Source organism: Chiloscyllium punctatum, chromosome 25, assembly GCF_047496795.1.
Source record: "Chiloscyllium punctatum isolate Juve2018m chromosome 25, sChiPun1.3, whole genome shotgun sequence".
Classification (NCBI taxonomy): domain Eukaryota; kingdom Metazoa; phylum Chordata; class Chondrichthyes; order Orectolobiformes; family Hemiscylliidae; genus Chiloscyllium; species Chiloscyllium punctatum.
Window position 1 is genome coordinate 55,290,057 of NC_092763.1, and position 22,989 is coordinate 55,313,045.

A 22,989-nucleotide genomic window follows, 5' to 3' on the forward strand; every position below is an offset into this window, starting at 1 on the left:
AATACTTGAAAACAGACACGGAGAGCTTTGTGGAGATTGTGTTTTTTTCCCCCTTTTCCTTCTACGCTAGCATCCCCTTTGTTGCCCATGCTCACCAACATATTCCAGCTGTCAGGGAACAGAAACTCATGGCATTATGTTCCCTGCCACTTCTACAAGCTCATCGCCTACAACAATGGGTACTCTCAAGAACTTCTAGCTCAACTAGTTACAAGCCTTTCAGATGGACGAACTGTCAGGTGGGAAATCTGTCAAAACAAACTATGTATGGTGAAGAATCAACCCTGAGAATCTCCAAAGATAAACTATTTCAAGTAATCATTTCTTTCCACATACATTGTTTTCCACTGAATGCTGAACTCTGCATGGAGTTGTGACTTGGAGATGCCGGTGTTGGACTGTGAGACAAAGTTTAAAAATCACACAACACCAGGTTATAGTCCAACAGGTTTATTTGGACACAGCAGCTTTCAGAGCACCAGTCCTTCATTAGCTGGTTGTGGAGGTGAAGACAGTGCTCACAGAAGTTATAACCAAAAAGGTCCAGTGTCATAGAGATGTGATACAGTAAACAATCTAAGATTAAAACTTTCATCTTTGATAATGAGATATGCTGGTTTCTGTTCTTTGATATGTAAATCCCAGGACTTCTTTTAAGTTACATTCTCAAGTTAGCTCAGCTTTTTAAACAATAGGTATGAAGTCTGTCAGTTTGACATAGCATTGGGACACTGACAAACATCACATCTACTGTTTAGAAAGCTGTGCTATCTTGAGAATGCAATTTAAAAGAAGTTCTGGGATTTACATATCAAAGAACAGAAACCAGCATATCTCATTGTAAAAGATGAAAGTTTTAATCTAAGATTGTTTACTGTATCACATCTCCATGACACTGGACTCCTTTGGACATAAATTCTGTGAGCATGATCTTAACCTCCACAGCCACCTGATGAAGGAGCGGTGTTCCGAAAGCTAGTGCTTCCAAATAAACCTTTTGGACTATAACCTGGTGTTGGGTGGTTTTTAACAGTCTTGAGTACAATTGACTATGAAATGTTTCACTGTTGATTCTAAATGAGTTGATATTGAGAGTGTGAAAAATTGAAATCTCTAACCATCACAAGTGTTAGGTGATGAAGTCTAGAGCCCTGAGCTGTGAAAATCCAGGGGAAAAGACATTCAAAATGTAATTTCTGGTTTTCACTGATTTGGTTCATCAGAGCCAGCTTGGGAGCTTATATCTGACTTCAGTTTTCATGTGATTAGGAAACTAAAAATAATTTTGAACACATACCATATTCCCTTTTCTGGAAGAGATGATGTGTAGTTGTCAGGTGAGCTTTCCAACTCTCTCAATAGTGCATAAATCATGGACACTTGGGCCAGATACTGGAGGATTACTCTCACACCTTGAAGGGAGTCAATGACTACAGGGCAGCAGAGATTATTGAAAAAAAACTGGGAAATCTGTTGGCGGATTGAAAGATTTCTGATCGACAGGCAAGTTGAATCTGATTAATCTGTTCTATAAATGACTAAGAACAGATTGGTACAGCATAATTCTGAAGTGATTCCACTTTAGTGCAAATGGGAATAAAATGTTTAAAAATGGCAATTTCCAATTAAGAACTGTGGCTGTACTGTTTACTTAATCTGAGTGTAAATGCTACCTGTTCTGTATTTCCTTCAGGAAAATCTGTGAATGTGTTGCAGCGAGGCAGAGCCATTGACACAGGAGAAGTAGATATTGGAACACAGGTCATGCAGACCATTCCTCCGGGTCTGTTCTGGCGGTTCCAAGTCATCACAGAACAGTCCCTCTATCTGAAATTCAATGTGTCATTGGCAAAAGATGCCTTATTAGGAATTTATGGTCGACGGAACCTTCCACCCACACACACCCAGGTAATGGGATAATTTAATTGATGGATTGACATCAGGTACAAGTAAGTAGAAGTTATCTTGCGTATATATGAAGCGGTTCAGCAATTAAGCATGTTCACTGAGCACTATGCCATTCCAAAATTGTGAATTAACTTATTGTTGGGGATATTTTATTTTTTGCATTTTTTAAAAAAGGAATTCTTAGGATGTTGGCACTGTTAGAAAAGATAGCTATTATTACCCATTCCTATGGTCTTCAGCTTTTGTAAAATGTGTGATATAATCTGCTGTGCTGTTATACAGTGAATACTTTATCAGGCCATTTCAATTGGTAATATGTGTTCACAACATTAATGTAGGAGTAGAATCACGTACAGTCCAGAAGGACATCAGGGTTTCTTTTATGAAAAAGATTTGTAAATCAACTTGACAGCCACATAGCTTAGTGGGCACTTTTATTGATATCAGCTTTTTTTTGTAATTTTCAAGTTTTGTAATACTAAATTCAGATTCTCAAATGCCTTAGTTTGATTCTGGATTCATGGCTTCTGGATGTTTAGTCCAGAGCTCTGGTTATTAATAAGTGATACAACTCTCAATGTCAAACTATGAATTTAGAAGGAGTAAAGTTAATTTTGTACGAAGCACTGTGAAAGGAATAGTAAGCAATCGGAAAATTTAGACTTTTTTTCCCATTTCTGATTGTCCATTGTTGCATACCGTAAATATGTTACTTCACAAATAGTGCCAAACATTTATTAGCCAGATACAGCAGTGTTGGTGAACTGACAGGAGACACAATTATCAGAGAGAATAAGTTAAATAGAATATCACTTATTTCTGAAGTGGAATGGTTCTACCTTGCACTCCTAAGAAGAAATAATAAAGTTTATTGTGCATGGTCAAGAAAGTCTGATTGCCTGATCCATCAGTAGAAATGAATTACTTGCATTTAATGAAATGCAGTAAATGGAGGCAAACCTGACCACAGAACAGACTCTGAAGAAAGTTGTGTGTATACAAGTCCTACACATCAGTTGTAAGGAATACTGTTAACTAAATCTGGTTTACTTTGCCCCTTCAGTTTGATTTTGTGAAACTCCTGGATGGCAAGCAGTTGATTAAACAGGAAACCAAGCCTCCAGACAAATTGAAACACACACCTCAGAATTTGATCCTGATGGCCCTTCAGGAGGCAGGATTCGTTGAATACATGGATCCAGGAACTTGGCACTTTGCTTTCTACAATGATGGGAAAAAGATGGAGCAGGTTTTTGTGCTTACTACTGTGATAGGTAAGTTGCCATTGAACCCATATTCAAATTACGCATGACAAAATGTTTCATTGGTTTTTAAGTCAGTAACTAAAAAGCATATTTATAAACAACATACAACATAAGTTTCAGGAAAACAAAACAGACATTTAATTCATCTCTCTCCATTATTGATTGATCTCCATGCAACTTTGCACTATATTTCTTAATTCCACACTTTCTAGAAACACTCAGTGTCTCTGTGACTTATTGATGCAATTTGTTTCAATAAGACATCCAAGAAACATTTTCAAATGTGTTTCAGTCACAACCTTCCTAACAACAGTGAATATCAGAAAATTGCAGGCATGTTACCCACGGTTTTTTTTACATGAAATGTAATGGATCAAATATTATTAGCATATTTGCAATTTTCTGATATCAACTGCCAACACAAATGCATCATTAAAGATTACTGATTAAATGTATTGTTCTTCAAAAATGTTGTGATTTATTATCTGGTGCTTTATTGCATCAGAGATTTAAATGAATTTCTTCAAAGAGGAATAACTATTTTTAAATAAACTAAATAAATGTGTAAATATCTTTGTTAAAATTACACAAAGACTTGAGTGAACCTATTAATCAGTGTGCCAAAAATTGCACTCAGAAGAATTTAACCCTACCATGTAAAATAATTTTGCTTATATTCTGCTTAATGTTGACATCACTCTTTTAGAAATCTCCTTGATCATGTGAGTAAAGGGTTCAGTTATTATACAGGTCAATTTTATTAATCATGAGCCTTCAATTAGGTTCCTTTGAAGCCTGATTTTTCAGTGAAAGGAAGTAGAAATTCTTTAACTTTTCCCACATAAGTTAGATTCGTAACATCCAATGCCACATTGATTATCCAAAGTTTTACCACTTTAAGGATGATAATATCCTTCCTAAAATATTATGATCACACAAGTACACAGCACTCCAATGGGGACATAACTAGTATATTTTTGCTTGTTGCATAGATCCAAAGGTTGATGATATATCCTACAATGACCACATTGTCATTATAATCATGATGAATGGATGTTTCATTTGACAACTTTTTGTTTCTGATCTTGGTTCCAGAACCACCTTCAACTGAATTAGAAAGTATGTAAACTTGGCTTACTATGTAATTCCAAACTGAGCATATTCCTAAATATCAATTCAAACAAATACTGCATTTCCCAACTTCAATTCAGTTCAACTGTTGTTTATCTACCACTAATTGGGGAAGCACAGTGGCTCAATGGTTAGCACTGCCACCTCACAGTACTAGGGACCCGGGTTTGATTCCAGCCTTGGGCAACTGTCTGTGTGGAGTTTGCACATTCTCCCCGTGTCTGCGTGGGTTTGCTCCGGCTTCCTCCCACAATCCAAAGATGTGCAGATCAGGTCGATTGGCCATGCTAGATTGTCAATAGTGTTAGGTGCATTGGTCAGAGGGAGTTGGTCTGGGTGGCTCTTTAGAAGGTCGGTATGGATTTGTTGGGCCAAAGAGCTTGTTTCCACACTGTAGGAAATCTAATCTAATAAAACTTTGACCTGTGCATTTATGACAGTGAGTCTTGATCTCTCTAATGTTCTTGAAGTTCATAGCATTGGCTTCACTCACCTTAAACATTAGCTTATCCAGAATTCTACAATGTCCTCCCCCTCATAATGTTCTATAATGCTACAACTTCTTCACTTCGCCATCACCAGTGAATCAAATTCCATAACCTGGTTTTCAACTCTTTACATCAAAACTTAATTTAATAATCTCTTCGAGTCATATGTTCTTGCCCAGTTACTCCTCACTCAGAATTACTTCACTTGCTTTGTTCCTTCATTCCACAGATCTTTTAACAGCTATGCACCTACTCTCTGGAATCTCCACTTTGGATTCCACCAAATTTCCTCTTTTCTCTTTACTTTCAAAATTCTTACTCATTAAATGTGATGTGACAATGCTGTACCTTTCTAATTTCAAATTTTCACTCTTGCTTAACAGTTACTTTTTTCTTAACCACCAACATAACATTTTAAAATGTTATCTTCTCAGAGTGTTAAGGTTAAATCATGATGAGAAGTTACAGAAACTCAGCTTATATTCCACTGAGTTTAGACATTTGTCTAGTGATCTGATTAAATTGTTGGAAGTGATAAAGGTTTTTAATAAGGTAAAGACTGGGGAGCTATTGCCTCTCTTGAGTGAATCCAGCACTTGAAGCTCAATGTTGAAGTTAAATTTAAGCTATTCTGGTATGATATCATGATGTATTTTTTCACATAAAGCTGGTGAAAATCTGTTATTCTCTTTCCAGAAGACTGTTTTCAACTCAGATGAATAGATTTTTGTTAGTTGTTACAATCAGTGTTCAATTAATCAATCAAATATGAGGCTAAATTTATAAACAGAAAAGGGAAGAATGGCAATATCACAGAGTTCGAAGGCTAAAGTGAAGCAGCCAATTTCACTCCCTATGAAATGAACTGATGTCAGCACAAGACTAGCATCAGATGGCTGTGTAGTTGGCATGTGTGTGGTTGTTAAGTTTACTGTGTATTTATGTCATGTCTAATCAAATAGAGGTACAAAAAAATATCTCAGTGCCATGGAATGCACACCCTGTTCCATATGAGAATTTCAGGATGCTTTCACACATGCAGGAAATGTCATCACCTGAGGTGCCTGAACTCCAGCTGGCTTCACTGCAGTGCATCCATGAGATTGAGAGTTTCATGGATTACACATTTTGGAATGTGGTCACCCCACTGCTTAAGGCTGTGCAGGCAAAGAGGTAATGGATGACTGTCAGGCACTCAGGAAAATAAGGCAGATAATTCAGCAGACCCCTAAATGTATCTCACTGTAAAATGTTATTGAGTTCTGAATCCTGTGAGAGTGATGGTTCCTTTGGAGAATATAGCTACAGTGAAGTTCATCAGCCTGTTGGCTGGCATGTGGTGCATGGTTGTGGGTAGGAAGTTTACTTGCCCACGCTTGACTTGATGCCATGAGACTTCATGGGATCTGGAATCAATGGTGAGAATTCCTGAGACAGCACTTGCCCAAATGAATACAGCTGCACAGTCTACCAATACTGGATCTGCCTTACTCATGGAAGAGGACATATCCAGGGATGGTAATGGTTGTGTCTGGAACATTGTTTGTAAGTTGCGATTCTGTTAGTCTGACTCTATCAGACTATTGCTTGACTACTGTGATGGACAGGAGAAAGTGAGGACTGCAGCTGCTGGAGATCAGAGTCAATATTGTGGGTGCTGGGAAAGGACAGCCGGTCAGGCAGCATCTGAGAAACAGGAGAGTCAACGTTTTTGAGCATAAGCTCTTCATCAGGAATGTCCTGATGAAGAGCTTATGCTCGAAACATCAACTGTCCTGCTCCTCAGATGCTGCCGGACCGGCTGTGCTTTTCCATCACCACACTTTTTGACTACTGTGGAGGACAGCTCTCTCAATTTTGGGATAATAAATGTCATTATCTTTAAAGTCTACAAATACTGACAACCTTTAATAATACTTCATACACATAATGTGTTAATGTTTATGCAAAAATAAAAGATATAGATGAGGAGAAATTATTTCTCCAAAGTGGAGATGAATCTGTGGAATTCATTACTCCAGAGAGCAGTGGATGTTGGGACATTGAGTAAATTTAAGGAAAAGATAGATGGATTTTTAATTAGTAATTTTTAATGGGTTGAAGGGTCATGGAGAGCAGGCAAGAAAGTGGAGTTCAAGGTGAGACAAGAGCAGCCAGGAAAGTATCAAATGATGGAGCAGGCTTGAAAGGCTAAATTGCCTACCCCTGTTCCTAGTTCTTACATTCGAGCTACTCAGTTATTAAAAATAGATAATATATTGAACGTTTTTAAACCTTTTCTTCAGCAGTTGGTCGGCCTCAGCTGTCTCTGTCCAAAGCAGTATCAGTAGGAGGGGCCATTGCACAGTTCCAGTGGAGACAAAATCCCATTTTCACATTGAATGTATCCTCCATCTTGCTGTGTGGCACGATCACCATGCTCTATGTTCGTGTGCTATGTAGCAACTCAAGACTGGGCATCCTGGAAATGCCATAGATCATCCTTAACAGCAGGACTAGTGAATATTACAGAATGGGAAGAGACCCTTCAGCCTTTGGTGTACCTATCTACTCTCATCCCATTTTTTGAGCACTTGGCACATAGCCTTGTATTCTATGGCATGTCAGGTATTCAGCTGAATACCTTTTAAATGTTGTATTGGTTCCTGTCCCTGCCACCCTTTCAGGCAGTGAGTTACAGACACCCACCAGCCTCTGAATGAAAAAAGATCTCCTTTTATCCCCTGACCCTTATATAAAATGTGAGCCCCCCGATTTCTGTCCCAAGAGGAAGAGTTTATGTCTATCGATATTATCTCTACACATCGTGGTTTTGTACATCTTAATCAGACCCAAGCCCCAAGAACTCTGTTCCAAAGCAAATAGCACTAGCCTATAAAATCTCCCTTCACAACTAAAAAGGCACAGCCCGGGCACTATCATGCTGAATCTCCTGTGCACCTTTTCAATGCAAGCATATCCTTCCTAGTTTATAGTGTGGCTACCAGAATTGCATGCAATACTCCTGACATAGTATAACCAGCATCCCATACAGCTCCATCATAAATTTCCAGCTCTTGTATTAAATCTCTATTATGCTCAATGTCAATCCCAATACTAGCATGCCAAACAAATAAAGTAGTAAGTGATAGCCAGAACTAACTGATTCCACAGTCAATGGATCAGATCTAAGATCAACTGTCCTGCCTTTTCCAGATATGAATTGTGGCATACAATTAAAAACTCAGTGGAGTCTCCACAGTAATCCCCATCAGCAGTGATGGGAGAGTCTAGCACACCAATGCAAAAGATAAGGCTGAAGCATTTGCAACAATTTACAGTCAGAAGTGTTGTGTGGATGAGCCATCATGGCTGTGTGGAACTGTGTGGGAAGTTAGGGAAATGATTTCTGGGCCCTTTGTTGAGATATTTGAATCATCATTAGCCACAGGTGAGATGCTGGAAGACTGGAGGTTGATTAGCATAGTGCCACTATTTTAGAAAGGTGGTAAGGAAAAGCCAGGAAACTATAGACATAGATAGAGTGAATATCCGAGGTTTTTTCCCCAGGATCGGGGAGTCCAAAACTAGAGAGCATGGTTAGATAGCTATGGGGTCCAAAACTAGATAGCTCTATGACTCTACATAAATATTGGTGAGAAGAGCAGGTCAGAGACTCTTCATTCTGCAACCAAAAGCTCACCTCCTGACTTTCCAAAGCCTGTCGACAACCTGTAAGTCACAAGTTAGCACTGTGATGGAATAGTCAACAATTGCAAGGTTGGGTGCAGCTCCAACAACAGTCAGAAAGCTTGACACTCTCCAGGTCTAAGCAGTCTGTTTGCATCATTCACTCTCTTCACCAGTAATCCTCATGTTTACCATCTACAAGATATACTGTAGTAATACACCAAGGTTCCTCTAATAGCACCTTCCGAACCCACAACCTTTGCCACCTGGAAGGATAAGGACAGATGCTTACAAACACCACTACCTGCAGATTACCCTCTAAGGTACACACTTGGAGCCATGTTACAGTTCTTTCATAATCGCTATATCAAATCTATGGGATTCCTTCTCTAACAGCACTGTGGGTTTACCAATCAGATAAACCATCAACATTGGGCCAGGATTTCAAGAGGTAGCTCATCATCACTCTGGTGGCGTGAAGCATTATTCTTTTTGTCGTAAGTTGTAGAAATCTAACTTCTAAGGGTATGCAGATTAACTGGTGCTACTTCACATTACCTGCAATTCCTGAAGTTGCACATGGACATTTCAAACAAAATCGCTAATCTCTCAGCTTGTATTTTGCTTGTTTTGCTTGTTTAACAACATTAGAAATGTTGACTGCTAGCATAACCAAGATGCAAAGCTATTCCAATGAGTTCTTGACTTTCAACTAGTAAGGTCCAATTCTCATCTATATCACAGGAAGGAGAATTTTAATTAAGTTATTTCCAATTCCTTCATGAAAAGTGCATTCCTCCAAATCTATCTACTTATATGCCTCTATTCCTTTCTGTCATTAAGATACAAGGCATTGAAATTCACTCAGTAAATTTCTCCATCTCTAACTCATCCTTTAAAATGTTCTTCAAAACTTATCCCTGTGAGCCATCATTAAGTTACCTCTCTCAATATCCCCTTCCTTGGCTCAATGTAGATGTTTTATCTAAAATAACCCTTTGGAAATTTTTTTTTTAGATTAGATTCCCTACAGTGTGGAAACAGGCCCTTCAGCCCAACTAGTCCACATCGACCCTCTGAAGAGCAACCCACCCGGACCCATTCCCCTATATTCATCCCTGACTAATGCACTTAACACAATGGGCAATTTAGCATAGCCAATTCACCTAACCTGCACATCTTTTGGACTGTGGGAGGTAACCGGAGCACCCGGAAGAAACCCACGCAGACACATGGAGAATGTGCAAACTCCACACAGAATTGACAACATACTTACACAGTTTGGGTTGTGGTTCTACCATTTCTTGTCCTTGCTCAAATTTCGCAGAGTGCACAGTTTTGACAGTGAATGAAAAGTTGACAGTGAATCAGGTTTTGAGTGTGCACTGTTCAATTTGATCCATTCTCAAACTTTAATTATTCTATGCAGAGTCATTAACACATTGTTGGTCTCAAATTTAATAAATGCGAGATTCAATATATGGTGGCTATCATCTTGCCCAATGAATGTCCTGCAATCAATATTTTTGAGTTCTTCATCTCATGTCAGCTTTGGCCTCAGTTTTCTTTAACCCTAACCTCCTCAGGACCCAGACTTTAACTTCCAGTGATCTATATTAAAAGAAGTAACTCCAGAGTTGGTGGATTTACTTGTAGTAATCTGGAAATGCTTTAATTCTGGAACAATCCCAGAGGATTGAAAAACTGTGAGTGTAAAACCTTTTATTTAAGAAGAGGAGTCAAAAATCTGGCAAATACAGGCAGGTTAGCTTCATGTCTGTTTTGGGAAAATGACAGAGTTTATTATAAAGGATGTAATAAGATAACATTTAGAAATACATTATATGATCAAGTAGAGTCAACATGGCTTCATGAAGGGGAAATCCTGCCTGAATTCTTTGGAAGTGGAGTTGAAGATTATGACAACTGCCATGATCTTGTTGAATGGCAGAACGGGCTCAATGGGCTGAGTGGCCAACAACTGCTCTTATGTCTTATAGTCACTTCTCAAGAGTAATGAAGACTACCTTTGTGCTGGAGGCAATACATGTTTCTGGTTCTCACTGCAAGACAATAATAAAATATGTACAGCCAGTTTGATTTTCCTCAATGAAGTTCTCTTCCACTCCCATTCAGCACCTTCTCTTTCCCTTACTGATTACTCCCTCCTTGCATGGCTCACTCTCTTATGGAGCTTGACTTTATGCTTTTTCTTTGCCTTGCCTTGCTCTCACCTCCATTTGGTGTCAGGTTCTCTGCATCCACCACAATTTGCACAAAACTATTTTCAGCTTGTGAGCAATGAATAAAGTCACTCGGGCAACAATGCATTCATTTACAATGCAATCAGTAACAGTGGATGAGACACCTCTGGGACAGAGCATTGCATAATGTTCTAAATCATTACCTTTTTTAAAAAAAAAACAAGGGAAAAGGTTCAGTGTTGTTGCTTCCTCATTAGTTAGGCAAATAAGGTAGCAGCATTATTGGGAACTGGGTGACATCAATGACCAGGATTAGTGACATGAATTGGAGGATTGAGCAGATTGGGAAAGCTAAGTGTGAGCTAACCAAATGTAGATTGGGAGCAGCTGTTTGAAGGTAAATCCACATTTAATATATGGGAGGCTTTTAAAGAGAGGTTGATTAGACTGCATAACAGACATGTCCCTGTGAAAGTGAGGGATAGAAATGGCAAGATTAGGAAACCATGGATGACAGGTGAAATTGTGAGACTAGTTAAGAGGAAAAAGGAAGCATATATAAGGTCTAGGTAACTGAAAACAGATGAAGTATTGGAAGAATATTGGGAAAGTAGGACCAATCTGAAACAAGGAATTAAGAGGGCTACAAGGGGTCATGAAATACCTCTAGCAAACAGGATTAAGGAAAATCCCAAAACCTTTTATTAGGATGTTGACCCACTCAAGGACAAAGGAGGAAAGTTATGTGTGGAGTTTGAGAAATTGGTTGAGATTCTTAATGTGTACTTTGCAGCGGTATTCACTGAGGAGAGGGACATGACGGATGTTGAGGTTAGGAATAGATGTTTTAGCTGGATGGAGAGAGAACAGGCTGGGCAGCAGGAGACAGAGAGTAATAGTAGCAGGGCGTTCCTCAAAATGGAGAACTATGATCAGTGGTGTTCCACAGGGATCTATGTTGGGACCACTATTGTTTGGAATATACATAAATAGTCTGGACGAAGTTCTAGGTTTACAGGTGAAACTAAGGTTGGTGGAGTAGCAGATCTCCCCTCAATCTTCTAAACTCTAATGAATTCAACCGCAGGTTCCTTAGCTGTTCATTGTATGTTAGGCCTACCATTCCAGGAGATCATCTGTATGAATCTCCACTAGACATGCTTCAGTGCCAGTATGTCCTTCCTGATGTGAGGGACCCAAAACTGGACTGTATTCTAAATGGAGCCTCACCAGAGCTTTATAAAGTCTTAGTAACACATCACACCTTTTACATTCCAACCGTCTTGAGACAAATGATAACATTACATTTGCTTTCTTAACCACGGACTCTACTTGCAAGTCAACCTTTAGAGAATCCTGTACTAGCACTTCCAGATCTCTTTGTACTTTGGCTTTATGAATTTTCTCACCGTTTATAAAATAGTCTATGCCTGTGTTCTTTTTTTCCAAAGTGCAAGGCCTTGCAAGACTAGGGTAGACAAAGTCAGAAGTCTCACAACACCAGGTCAAAAACCAACCGGTTGATTTGAAATCACAATCTTTCGGAGCACTGCTCCTTCGTCAGGCACAGTCCACTTCACCTGACAGGGGGACAGCACTTTGAAAGCTTGTGATTTCAAATAAACCTGTTGGACTATAATCTGACATCATGTGGCTTCTAGCTAATAAAAAATGCTTGGCAATTATCAGTGGTGACTCAAAGTTGCAATTGGGAAGATGTAGGTTTTCAACTTTGCACTCTTCAATGATATCATTGGATTTAGGAAATTTTAATATGAGAAATTTCAGATGAAGTATGTCTTGTATTAATTTTCAGACTTTCAAAATCATCAATTTTCTGACTGTTTAAAATATGAAATACATTCCAGGTGTACAGCCACATATATTCAATATTCTTTTAACAGGCAGGCATATTAATGTTGTTGTGGTGTATAAATGAAGCTATCAACACAGAAAGGGGCGATTTTGCTAATCATTCCAAACAGTTTTGAAAGAAGGTCCCATTAATTCCTCTTGTCTCCCCTTGCTTTTAAATCTGCATTTTATCTTCCATTTTCACGTAAATTAATTTTGTATGTTACGCTCAAGTCTGTTTCCACCAACCTTTATGCAGTGCACTCCAGATCAGCACTGGATCTGTGGATTAGTAGTTTAAAGCACTCATAGAGATTCCAACATAATACTAATAAATAGGTAGAGGAAATCCTTGAGAGTATTGTTACATTTGCAAAACATCTTTGGGGATGAGACAAGGAGATGTTTTAAAGTATAAAACTTGGAAAAGGCTGATGAATGATAGAGTCATTTGAACAGAAGCAACTATATCAATTAGGTCCACAAATGTCTTAGATAGACATCGGAACAGACCAAAAGGTAGAAGAGCAGAATTTGGCCATTTGGTTCATTGAGTCTGCATGGCCACTTCATTATAGCTGCTATCTTTTTTAACCCCATTCTCTCGCCTTTTCCCAGTAACCATTGATTTTCTTACTAGGCAGGAACCTCTCTCTCTCTGTCTTAAGTATCCTCAATGACTTGGCCTCCACAGCCTTCTGTGGTAATGAGTTCCAAAGATTCACCACCCTGTAGCTTAAGAAATTCCTCCTCATCTCAGTTCCAAATGGTTGACCTATCAGTCGTGTCCTAGTCTGTCCTACTAGTAGAAATACCTTCTCCATGTCCACTATGGCTAGGTCTCTCAGTATCCTGTAAGTTTCAGTCAGATTCCCCCCTCATTCATCGAGTACGCCAAGAGTCCTCAACCACTCCTCGTATGGCAGTCCTTTTGTCCCCAAGATCATTCTTGTAAACCTCCACTGGACCTCCTCCTATGCCAGCAGAAGTTTGCTTAGAAATGGGGTCCAAAACTATTCACAGTATTTCAAACATATTCTGACCAAAGCCTTAAACAGTCTCAGGAGTACATCTGTGGTCTTGTTTTCTCACCCTCGAAATAAATGCTAACATTGTATTTGCCTTGCTGACTGCCAATTGAACCTGTATGTTATCCTTAAGAGAAGCCGAAACTAGGACTCCTGAAGTCTGTTGTGTTTCAGATTTCCAAAGACTTTTCCAATTTAGAAAATAGGCTATGTCTCTATTCTTCCTACCCAAATGCATAACCTCACACTTTTGCATAGTGTTCCATCTGCCACTTTTTTGTCCACTTTGTGAGCCTGTCTAAGTTCTTCTGCAGCCTCCTAGCTTTCTCAACATGACTTATCCCTACACTAATTTTGAAGTCATCTGCAATCCTACCAACAATCTCTTCTGTTTCTTTGTCCAGATTGTTAATGTTAATATGAATGATTATGGTTCTAACACTGATCCCTGCAGAACTCCACTAGCCAGCAGCTGCCTTTCTGAAAAATACTTCTTTCTCTGTCCTTTCTGTCTTCTGCTCATCAGTCAATCTTCCATCCATGCCTGTACCTTCCCCCTGACACCATAGCTCTTGATTTATATATCAGCCTTCTGTTTGTCACTTTGTCAAAGGCCTCTGGAAATCTAAATAGATCACATTCACTGGCTCTCCTTTAACCATTTGCTTGTTACCACCTCCAAGAATTCTAATAGATTTGTCATGCATGGCCTCACCTTGAGTTCTGACTCTGCCCTATTTTAACATGCGCTTCCAAATATGCAAGGTAAAAACAATGACTGCAGATGCTGGAAACCAGATTCTGGATTAGTGGTGCTGGAAGAGCACAGCAGTTCAGGCAGCATCCAAGGAGCTTCGAAATTGACATTTTGGGCAAAAGCCCTTCATCAGGAATAAAGGCAGTGAGCCTGAAGCGTGGAGAGATAAGCTAGAGGAGGGTGGGAGTGGGGAGAAAGTAACATAGAGTACAATGGGTGAGTGGGGGATGGGATGAAGGTGATAGGTCAGGGAGGAGAGGGTGGAGTGGATAGGTGGAAAAGGAGATAGGCAGGTAGGACAAGTCCAGACAAGTCATGGGGACAGTGCTGAGCTGGAAGTTTAGAACTAGGGTGAGGTGGGGGAAGGGGAAATGAGGAAACTGTTGAAGTCCACATTGATGCCCTGGGGTTGAAGTGTTCCAAGGCGGAAGATGAGGCGTTCTTCCTCCAGACGTCTGGTGGTGAGGGAGCGGCGGTGAAGGAGGCCCAGGACCTCCATGTCCTCGGCAGAGTGGGAGGGGGAGTTGAAATGTTGGGCCACGGGGTGGTGTGGTTTATTGGTGCGGGTGTCCTGGAGATGTTCCCTAAAGCGCTTTGCTAGGAGGCGCCCAGTCTCCCCAATGTAGAGGAGACCGCATCGGGAGCAACGGATACAATAAATGATATTAGTGGATGTGCAAGTAAAACTTTGATGGATGTGGAAGGCTCCTTTAGGGCCTTGAATAGAGGTGAGGGAGGAGGTGTGGGCGCAGGTTTTACAGTTCCTGCGGTGGCAGGGGAAAGTGCCGAGATGGGAGGGTGGGTTGTAGGGGGGTGTTGACCTGACCAGGTAGTCACGGAGGGAACGGTCTTTGCAGAAGGCGGAAAGGGGTGGGGAGGGAAATATATCCCTGTTGGTGGGGTCTGTTTGGAGGTGGCGGAAATGTCGGCGGATGATTTGGTTTATGCGAAGGTTCGTAGGGTGGAAGGTGATTTGGTTTATGCGAAGGTTGGTAGGGTGGAAGGTTCCAAATATGCTGCAACCTTAACCTGAATGATGGGCTCTTAAAATTTTACTAAAGACCAAGGTCAGACTAACCAGCGTATGGTTTCCCATATTCTGCCTCTCTCCCTTCTTAAACTGGGGTGTTGCATTTGCCATTTTCCAGTCCTTTGGAACCCTCCCCAACTCTAGTGATTTCTGAAAGATCATCACCAATGTCTCAACAATGTCCTCCGCTATCTCTTTCAGAGCTTTGGGGTGTAGTCCATCTGGTTCAGGTGATTTATCACCTTCAGGCCTTTCAACGTCCACAGCACATTCTCCTTAGTCTGAATCGTTACAACACAGTGGTGAACCCTCCTGCTAATTAAACCAAACATCCAGAAAATTCACCTCGCCTCATTATCTGTAAAAGAATGAGTGACGGACAACTCCCAAATTTCACTATTTAAAGAAAAGTATTATCAATTTATTCCTTAACTCTAAAAGTGAACATTAAACAACAACTATTCACAACTCTAAGCCCCCATTTCTGTTAACTGCTTGTTATCTGCCTCCAACTCTATAAAAATATACTGTTCCAATAAAAACTCTTATTAAAATTACATCAATTCAATTTCAAAACCACATAGCACCCGCCGTCTCCAGTGTCCTCCTTCTTTCTGCTGAAGATATCCCAGGATTGTCTTCTGTCTATGTCTGCAAAGATGTTTCATATGAAAAAGGCACCTTTTGATACAGAGCATTTTGGATGGCAATGTTTACTCTCTGTTTGACTTTCAAAATGTCTGGGTTTTTTTGTACCCCAAACATCGGATCATCTCATTGGTTCAAGGTTGGCAAAAACAATAAATTCAAATGCAATTGGGATTTTGTATCCTGAGGCATAATTTAACCTGATTGTTAAATTCGAATTGTTGTCAAAACAGCAACCAAAACTCAGATATCTATTTCACAACCAAATATTATTTATTTTCAATTTTCCTTTACACTCTGGGACTGCTAATTAGTCACATAATAGGTGCTTGTAAGCTCTCACTAAAAAACAGCATTCACTCTCAATTAAAGGTCCTTCAACTTTATAACATTTGTAATGGCCATGCCTCTCAACTCTGCCCCCCGAAGTTCAGGTATGCTAATTTGACCATCACGACTAATGCAAAATACCTATTCAGTTCATCCACCATTTCTGTGTTCCCCATTACTACTTCTCCAGTCTCATGTTTAGCATTTCATTATCCACTCTTGCCTCTCCTTTGCCTTTTACAAATCTAAAAAAAACCTCTGGCAATCCTCTTTCATATTGCATAACTTTCACATTGCTAGTTCACCCTAAAAATTCATATTCTTCCCCCTTATTGCTTTTTTAGTTGTCCTCTGCTGATTTTGGACTTCCCAATTCTCTGACTTCCCACTAATCTTCACCACATTGTATGTTCTTTCTTTTGATTTTATGTAATCTCTGCTCCCCTTGCAGCCATGTCTCCATAATACCCACAATATCTCATCTGCCAACTTCAATCTGTGCTCTAAGCTCATTTAACTTGTTTTGTACACTATGTGCATTTAAGTGCAACATCCTCAATCCTGTGTTGAGCAAGTCCTCACCTTCTCACAGTTGTCCCCTTATCTGCTATGCCTCAAGTTAGATTCCAGAATGTTTCCTTCCTTCTGTTCTACTAGAACATAGAACATAGAACATTACAGCGCAGTCCAGGCCCTTCGGCCCTCGATGTTGCGCCGACCTGTCATACCAATCTGAAGCCCATCTAACCTGCACTATTCCATGTACGTCCATATGCTTGTCCAATGACGACTTAAAGTTGGCGAATCTACTACCGTTGCAGGCAAAGCATTCCATACCCTTACTACTCTCTGAGTAAAGAAACTACCTCTGACATCTGTCCTATATCTATCACCCCTCAATTTAAAGCTATGCCCCCTCATGCTCGCCATCATCATTCTTGGAAAAAGGCTCTCCCTGTCCACCCTATCTAACCCTCTGATTATCTTATATGTCTCTATTAAGTCACCTCTCAACCTTCATCTCTCTAACGAAAACAGCCTCAAGTCCCTCAGCCTTTCCTCGTAAGACCTTCCCTCCATACCAGGTAACATACTAGTATATCTCTTCTGCACCCTTTCCAAAGTTTCCACATCCTTCTTATAATGCGGTGACCAGAACTGTACATAATACTCCAAGTGCGACTGCACTAGAGTTTTGTACAGCTGCAGCATAACCTCATGGTTCCAGAACTTGATCCCTCTATTAATAAAAGCTAAATTACTGTATGCCTTCTTAACAACCCTGTCAACCTGGGTGGCAACTTTCAAGGATCTGTGTACCTGGACACCGAGATCTCTCTGCTCATCTACACTACCAAGAATCTGACCATTAGCCCAGTACTTTGCATTCCAGTTACTCCAACCAAAGTGAATCACCTCACACTTGTCTGCATTAAACTCCATTTGCCACCTCTTAGCCCAGCTCTGCAGCTTACCTATGTCTCTCTGTAACTTACAACATCCTTCGTCACTATCCACAACTCCACCGACCTTAGTGTCGTCTGCAAATTTACAAACCCATCCTTCTACGCCCTCATCCAGGTCATTTATAAAAATGATGAACAGCAGTGGGCCCAACACTGACCCTTGCGATATACCACGAGTAACTGGACTCCAGGATGAACATTTCCCATCAACCACCACCCTCTGTCTTCTTTCAGCAAGCCAATTACTGATCCAAACTGCTATATCTCCCACAATCCCATTCCTCCGCATTTTGTACAATAGCCTACTGTGGGGAACCTTGTAGAACGCCTTGCTGAAATCCATATACACCACATCAACTGGTTTACTCTCATCTACCTGTTTGGTCACCTTCTCAAAGAACTCAATAAGGTTTGTGAGGCACGACCTACCCTTCACAAAACTGTGCTGACCATTCCTAATCAAATTATTCTTTTCTAGATGATTATAAATCCTATCTCTTATAACCTTTTCCAGTACTTTAACAACAACTGAAGTAAGGCTCACTGGTCTATAATTACCAGGATTGTCTCTACTCCCTTTCTTGAACAGGGGAATGACATTTGCTATCCTTCAGTCTTCTGGCACTATTCCTGTAGACAATGACGATTTAAAGATCAATGCCAAAGGCTTGGCAATCTCCTCCCTGGCTTCCCAGAGGATCCTAGGATAAATCCCATCCGGCCCAGGGGACTTATCTATTTTCACACTCTGCAAGATATCTAATACCTCTTCCTTGTGAATCTCAATCACACCTAGTCTAGTAGCCTGTATCTCAGTAATCTCCTCGACAACATTGTCATTTTCTAGAGTGAATACTGTTGAAAAATATTCATTTAGTGCTATCTCCTCTAACTCCACACACAACTTCCCACTACTATCTTTGATTGGCCCTAATCTTACTCTTGTCATTCTTTTATTACTTAAATACCTATAGAAAGCCTTAGGGTTTACCCTGATCCTATCTGCCAACCATGTCTCCTCCTTGCTCCTCTGAGCTCTCTCTTTAGGTCTTTCCTGGCTACCTTGTAACCCTCAAGCACCCTAACTGAGCCTTCACATCTCATCCTAACATAAGCTGCCTTCTTCCTCTTGACCAGAGATTCCACTTCCTTCGTAAACCACGGCTCCCGCGCTCTACAGCTTCCTCCCTACCTGACACATACATACTTATCTAGGACACACAGTAGCTTTTCCTTGAATAAGCTCCACATTTCTAATGTGCCTGTCCCCTGCAGTTTCCTTCCCCATCCTATGCTTCCTAAATCTTGTCTAATTGCATCATAATTGCCTTTCCCCCAGCTGTAACTCATGCCCAGTGGTATACACCTATCCCTTTCTATCACTAAAGTAAACATAACAGAATTGTGATCGCTATCACCAAAGTGCTCACCTACTTCCAAGTCTAACACCTTGCCGGGCTCATTACCCAGTACCAAATCTAATGTGGCTTCACCCCTCATTGGCCTGTCTACATACTGTGTCAGGAAGCCCTCCTGTACACACTGGACAAAAACTGACCCATCTATAGTACTCATACGATAGTGTTCCCAGTCAATATTTGGAAAGTTGAAGTCCCCCATGACAACTACCCTGTCTCTCTCACTCCTATCGAGAATTATCTTTGCTATACTTTCCTCTACATCTCTGGAACTATTCAGAGGTCTATAGAAAACTCCCAACAGGGTGACCTCTCCTTTCCTGTTTCTAATTTCAGCCCATCCTACCTCAGTTGACAAGTCCCCAAACATCCTTTCTGCAACTGTAATACTGTCCTTGACCAACAATGCGACAACCCCCCCAACCCCCCACACCATCTTTTACCATGTTCTTACTGAAACATCTAAATCCTGGAACCTGCAACAACCATTCCTGTCCCTGCTCTATCCATGTCTCCAAAATGGCCACAACATTGAAGTCCCAGGTACCAACCCATGCTGCGAGTTCACCCACCTTATTCCGGATGCTCCTGGCATTGAAGTAGACACACTTCAAACCAACTTCTTGCTTGCCAGTGCCATCTTGCATCCCTGAAAGTTGGTTTTGGACCTCCCTACACTCAACCTTTTCTATACTCGAACTACAATTTTGGTTCCCATCCCCATGCTGGATTAGTTTAAACCCACCCCAATAGCCTTAGTGAATATCTCCCCCCCAGGATATTGGTACCCCTCTGGTTCAGATGAATACCATCCTGCTTGTAGAGGTCCCACCTACCCCAGAAAGAGCCCCAATTATCCAAGAATCCAAAACCCTCCCTCCTGCACCATTCCTGTAGCCACATGTTCAACTCCTCTCTCTTCCTATTCCTTGCCTCACTAGCACATGGCATGGGCAACAAACCAGAGACAACAACTCTGTTTGTCCTAGCTCTAAGCTTCTATCCTAGCTCCCTGAATTTCTGCCTTAAATCTCCATCTCTCTTCCTACCTATGTTGTTGGTGCCTATGTGGACCATGACTTGGGGCTGCTCTCCCTCCCCCTTAAGGATCCCAAAAACACTATCAGAGACATCACAAACCCAGGCACCTGGGAGGCAACACACCAACCGTGAGTGTCTCTCCTCCCCACAGAACCTCCTATCTGTCCTCCTAACTATGGAGTCCCCAATGACTACTGCTCTGCTCCTCTTCTCCTTTCCCTTCTGAGCAGCAGGGACAGACTCTGTGACAGAGCCCTGTACCCCACTGCTTTTCCCTGGTAAGTCGATTCCCCCCCCAACAGTCTCCAAAACGGTATACTTATTGTTCAGGCCATTGGGGATGCCTGCACTGCCTGCCGGTTCCCCTTCCTTCCCTTGACTGTAACCCATTTGCCTTTTTCTTGTACCTTAGTAGTGACTCCTCTCAATAACCCCCTCTGCCTCCCAAATGATCCGAAGTTCATCCAGCTCCAGCTCCAGTTCCCTAACACAGTTTTCGAGGAGCTGGAGTTGGGTGCACTTCCCACAGATGTAGTCAGCAGGGATACTAGTGGTGACTCTTACCTCCCACATTCTGCAGGAGGAACATTCAACTGCCCTAACCTCCATTCCCACTATTCTAAATTCCCAAAGAGACTGTTGAAAAAATAAGGAATAAAACAAACTCATTACCTTACCAATCTGGTGCACAGGTCCTTTTTTTTTGGTTAGAGGAGGAGGATGGGTGGGAGACACTACCCAAGTCGTGTTTCGGGTAATGCAACCACACAAATATATGACTTCCCAGAAGTCCTTCTCTCCTCCCTCGCTCCTCTCGGCAAATGGAGGCCCAACTCCCGAGGTAAGTCCCTTTTAATGCGGGACTTGTTCTGGGAGATTAAATAACTTCCCCTGAGCCCTCCTCCCCTTTAATTTGTTTGAGTTTGTGGCGAAGGACATGGAAGATATAAAGTGTAGGGATATAGATGGTGACATCTTGAAAAATTTCCATATTACACAGGAGAAAGTGCTGGATGTCTTGAAATGCAAAAAATTGGATAAATCCTCAGGAATTGGTCAGGTGTATCCTAGAACTCTATGGGAAGCTAGGGAACTAATTGCTGGGCCCCTTGCTGAGATATCTGTATCATCGATAGTCACAGGTAAGGTGCCAGAAGACTGGAGGTTGGCTAACGTGATGTCACTGTTTAAGAAAGGTGATAAGGACAAGCCAAGGAACTATAGACCAGTGAGCCTGACATCAGTGGTGGACAAATTGTTGGAGGGAATCCTGAGGGACAGGATGAACACGTATTTGGAAAGGCAAAGACTGATTAGGGATAGTCAACATGGCTTTTTGCATGGGAAGTCGTGTCTCACAAACTTGATTGAGTGTTTTGAAGAAGTAACAAAGAGGATTGATGAGGGCAGAGTGATGGATGTGATCTATATGGATTTCAGTAAGGCGTTCAACAAGGTTCCCCATGGGAGACTGGTTAGCAAGGTTCACTCTCATGGAATATAGGGAGAACTAGCCATTTGGATATAGAACTGTCTCGCAGGTAGAAGACAGAGGGTGGTGGTTGAGGGTTGTTTTTGAGACTGGAGGCCTATGACCAGTGGAGTGCCACAAGGATTGGTGGTGGGTCCACTACTTTCATCATTTATGTCAATGATTTGCAAGTGAGTATAAGAGGTGTAGGTAGTAAGTTTGCAGATAACACCAAAATTGGAGGTGCAGTGAACACCCAAGAAGGTTACCTCTGATTACAACAGGATCTTGATCAGATCGGCCAATGGGCCAAGGAGTGTCAGATGGAGTTTAATTTAGATAAATGTGACGTTGCATTTTGGGAAAACAAATTTTAGCAGGACATATACACTTAATGGTAAGGTCCTAGGGAGTGTTGCTGAACAAAGAGACCTTGGTGTGCAGGTTCATAGCTCCTTGAAACTAGAGTCACAGGTAGATAGGATCGTGAAGAAGGTGTTTGGTATGCTTTCCTTTATCGGTCAGAGTATTGAGTATAGGATTTGGGAGGTCGTATTGCGGCTGTACAGGACATTGGTTTAGGCCACTTTTGGAATATTGTGTACAATTCTGGTCTCCTTCCTATCGGAAAGATGTTGTGAAACTTGAAAGGGTTCAGAAAAGATTGACAAGGATGTTGCCAGGGCTGGAGGATTTGAGCTATAGGGAGAGGTTGAATAGGCTGGGGCTGTTTTCCCTGGACCGTCAGAGGCTGAGGGGTGACCTTATAGAGGTTTATAAAATCATGAAGGGCATGGATAGGGTAAATAGACAAAGTCTTTTCCCTGGAGTGGGGGAGTCCAGAACTGGAGGGCATAGTTTTAGGGTGAGAGGGGAAAGATATAAAAAGGGACCTAAGGGGTAACTTCCTCATGTAGAGGATGGTATATGTGTAGAATGAGCTGCCAGAGGAAATGGTGGAGGCTGGCAAAATTACAATATTTAAAAGGCATCTGATGGGTGTATGAATAGGAAGGGTTTGGAGGGATATGGGCCAGGTGCTGGCAAGTGGGACTAGACTAGATTGGGATATCTGGTCGGCATGGACGAGTTGAACTGAAGGGTCTGTTTCCGTGCAGTACATCTCTATGACTCTAAGTCCTTGTGACCTTGATTTGCCTTGATTTGCGATGTCAGTTTGTCGACCTTATTGCAAGTGTTTCATACATTAAGATACAAAACCTTTAATTTTGCTCTATTAGCGAGTTTCCCTCTACTGTTATGGTTCCTCAGTATGACGTT

The 22,989-nt window shown here is 41.2% G+C and overlaps 1 protein-coding gene across 5 annotated transcripts in view; it reads left to right on the forward strand.

Annotated features, from left to right (window-relative positions):
* Nucleotides 1–22,989, forward strand: part of tenm1 (teneurin transmembrane protein 1) — a 2,368,941-nt gene that overhangs the window by 2,133,423 nt on the left and 212,529 nt on the right. For all 5 annotated transcript variants that reach the window (XM_072595290.1, XM_072595294.1, XM_072595295.1 and 2 more), the window contains 2 exons: nt 1,694–1,908; nt 2,972–3,182. In XM_072595290.1, the coding sequence (XP_072451391.1) occupies nt 1,694–1,908; nt 2,972–3,182 (426 nt within the window). The remainder of the gene's footprint in view (nt 1–1,693; nt 1,909–2,971; nt 3,183–22,989) is intronic.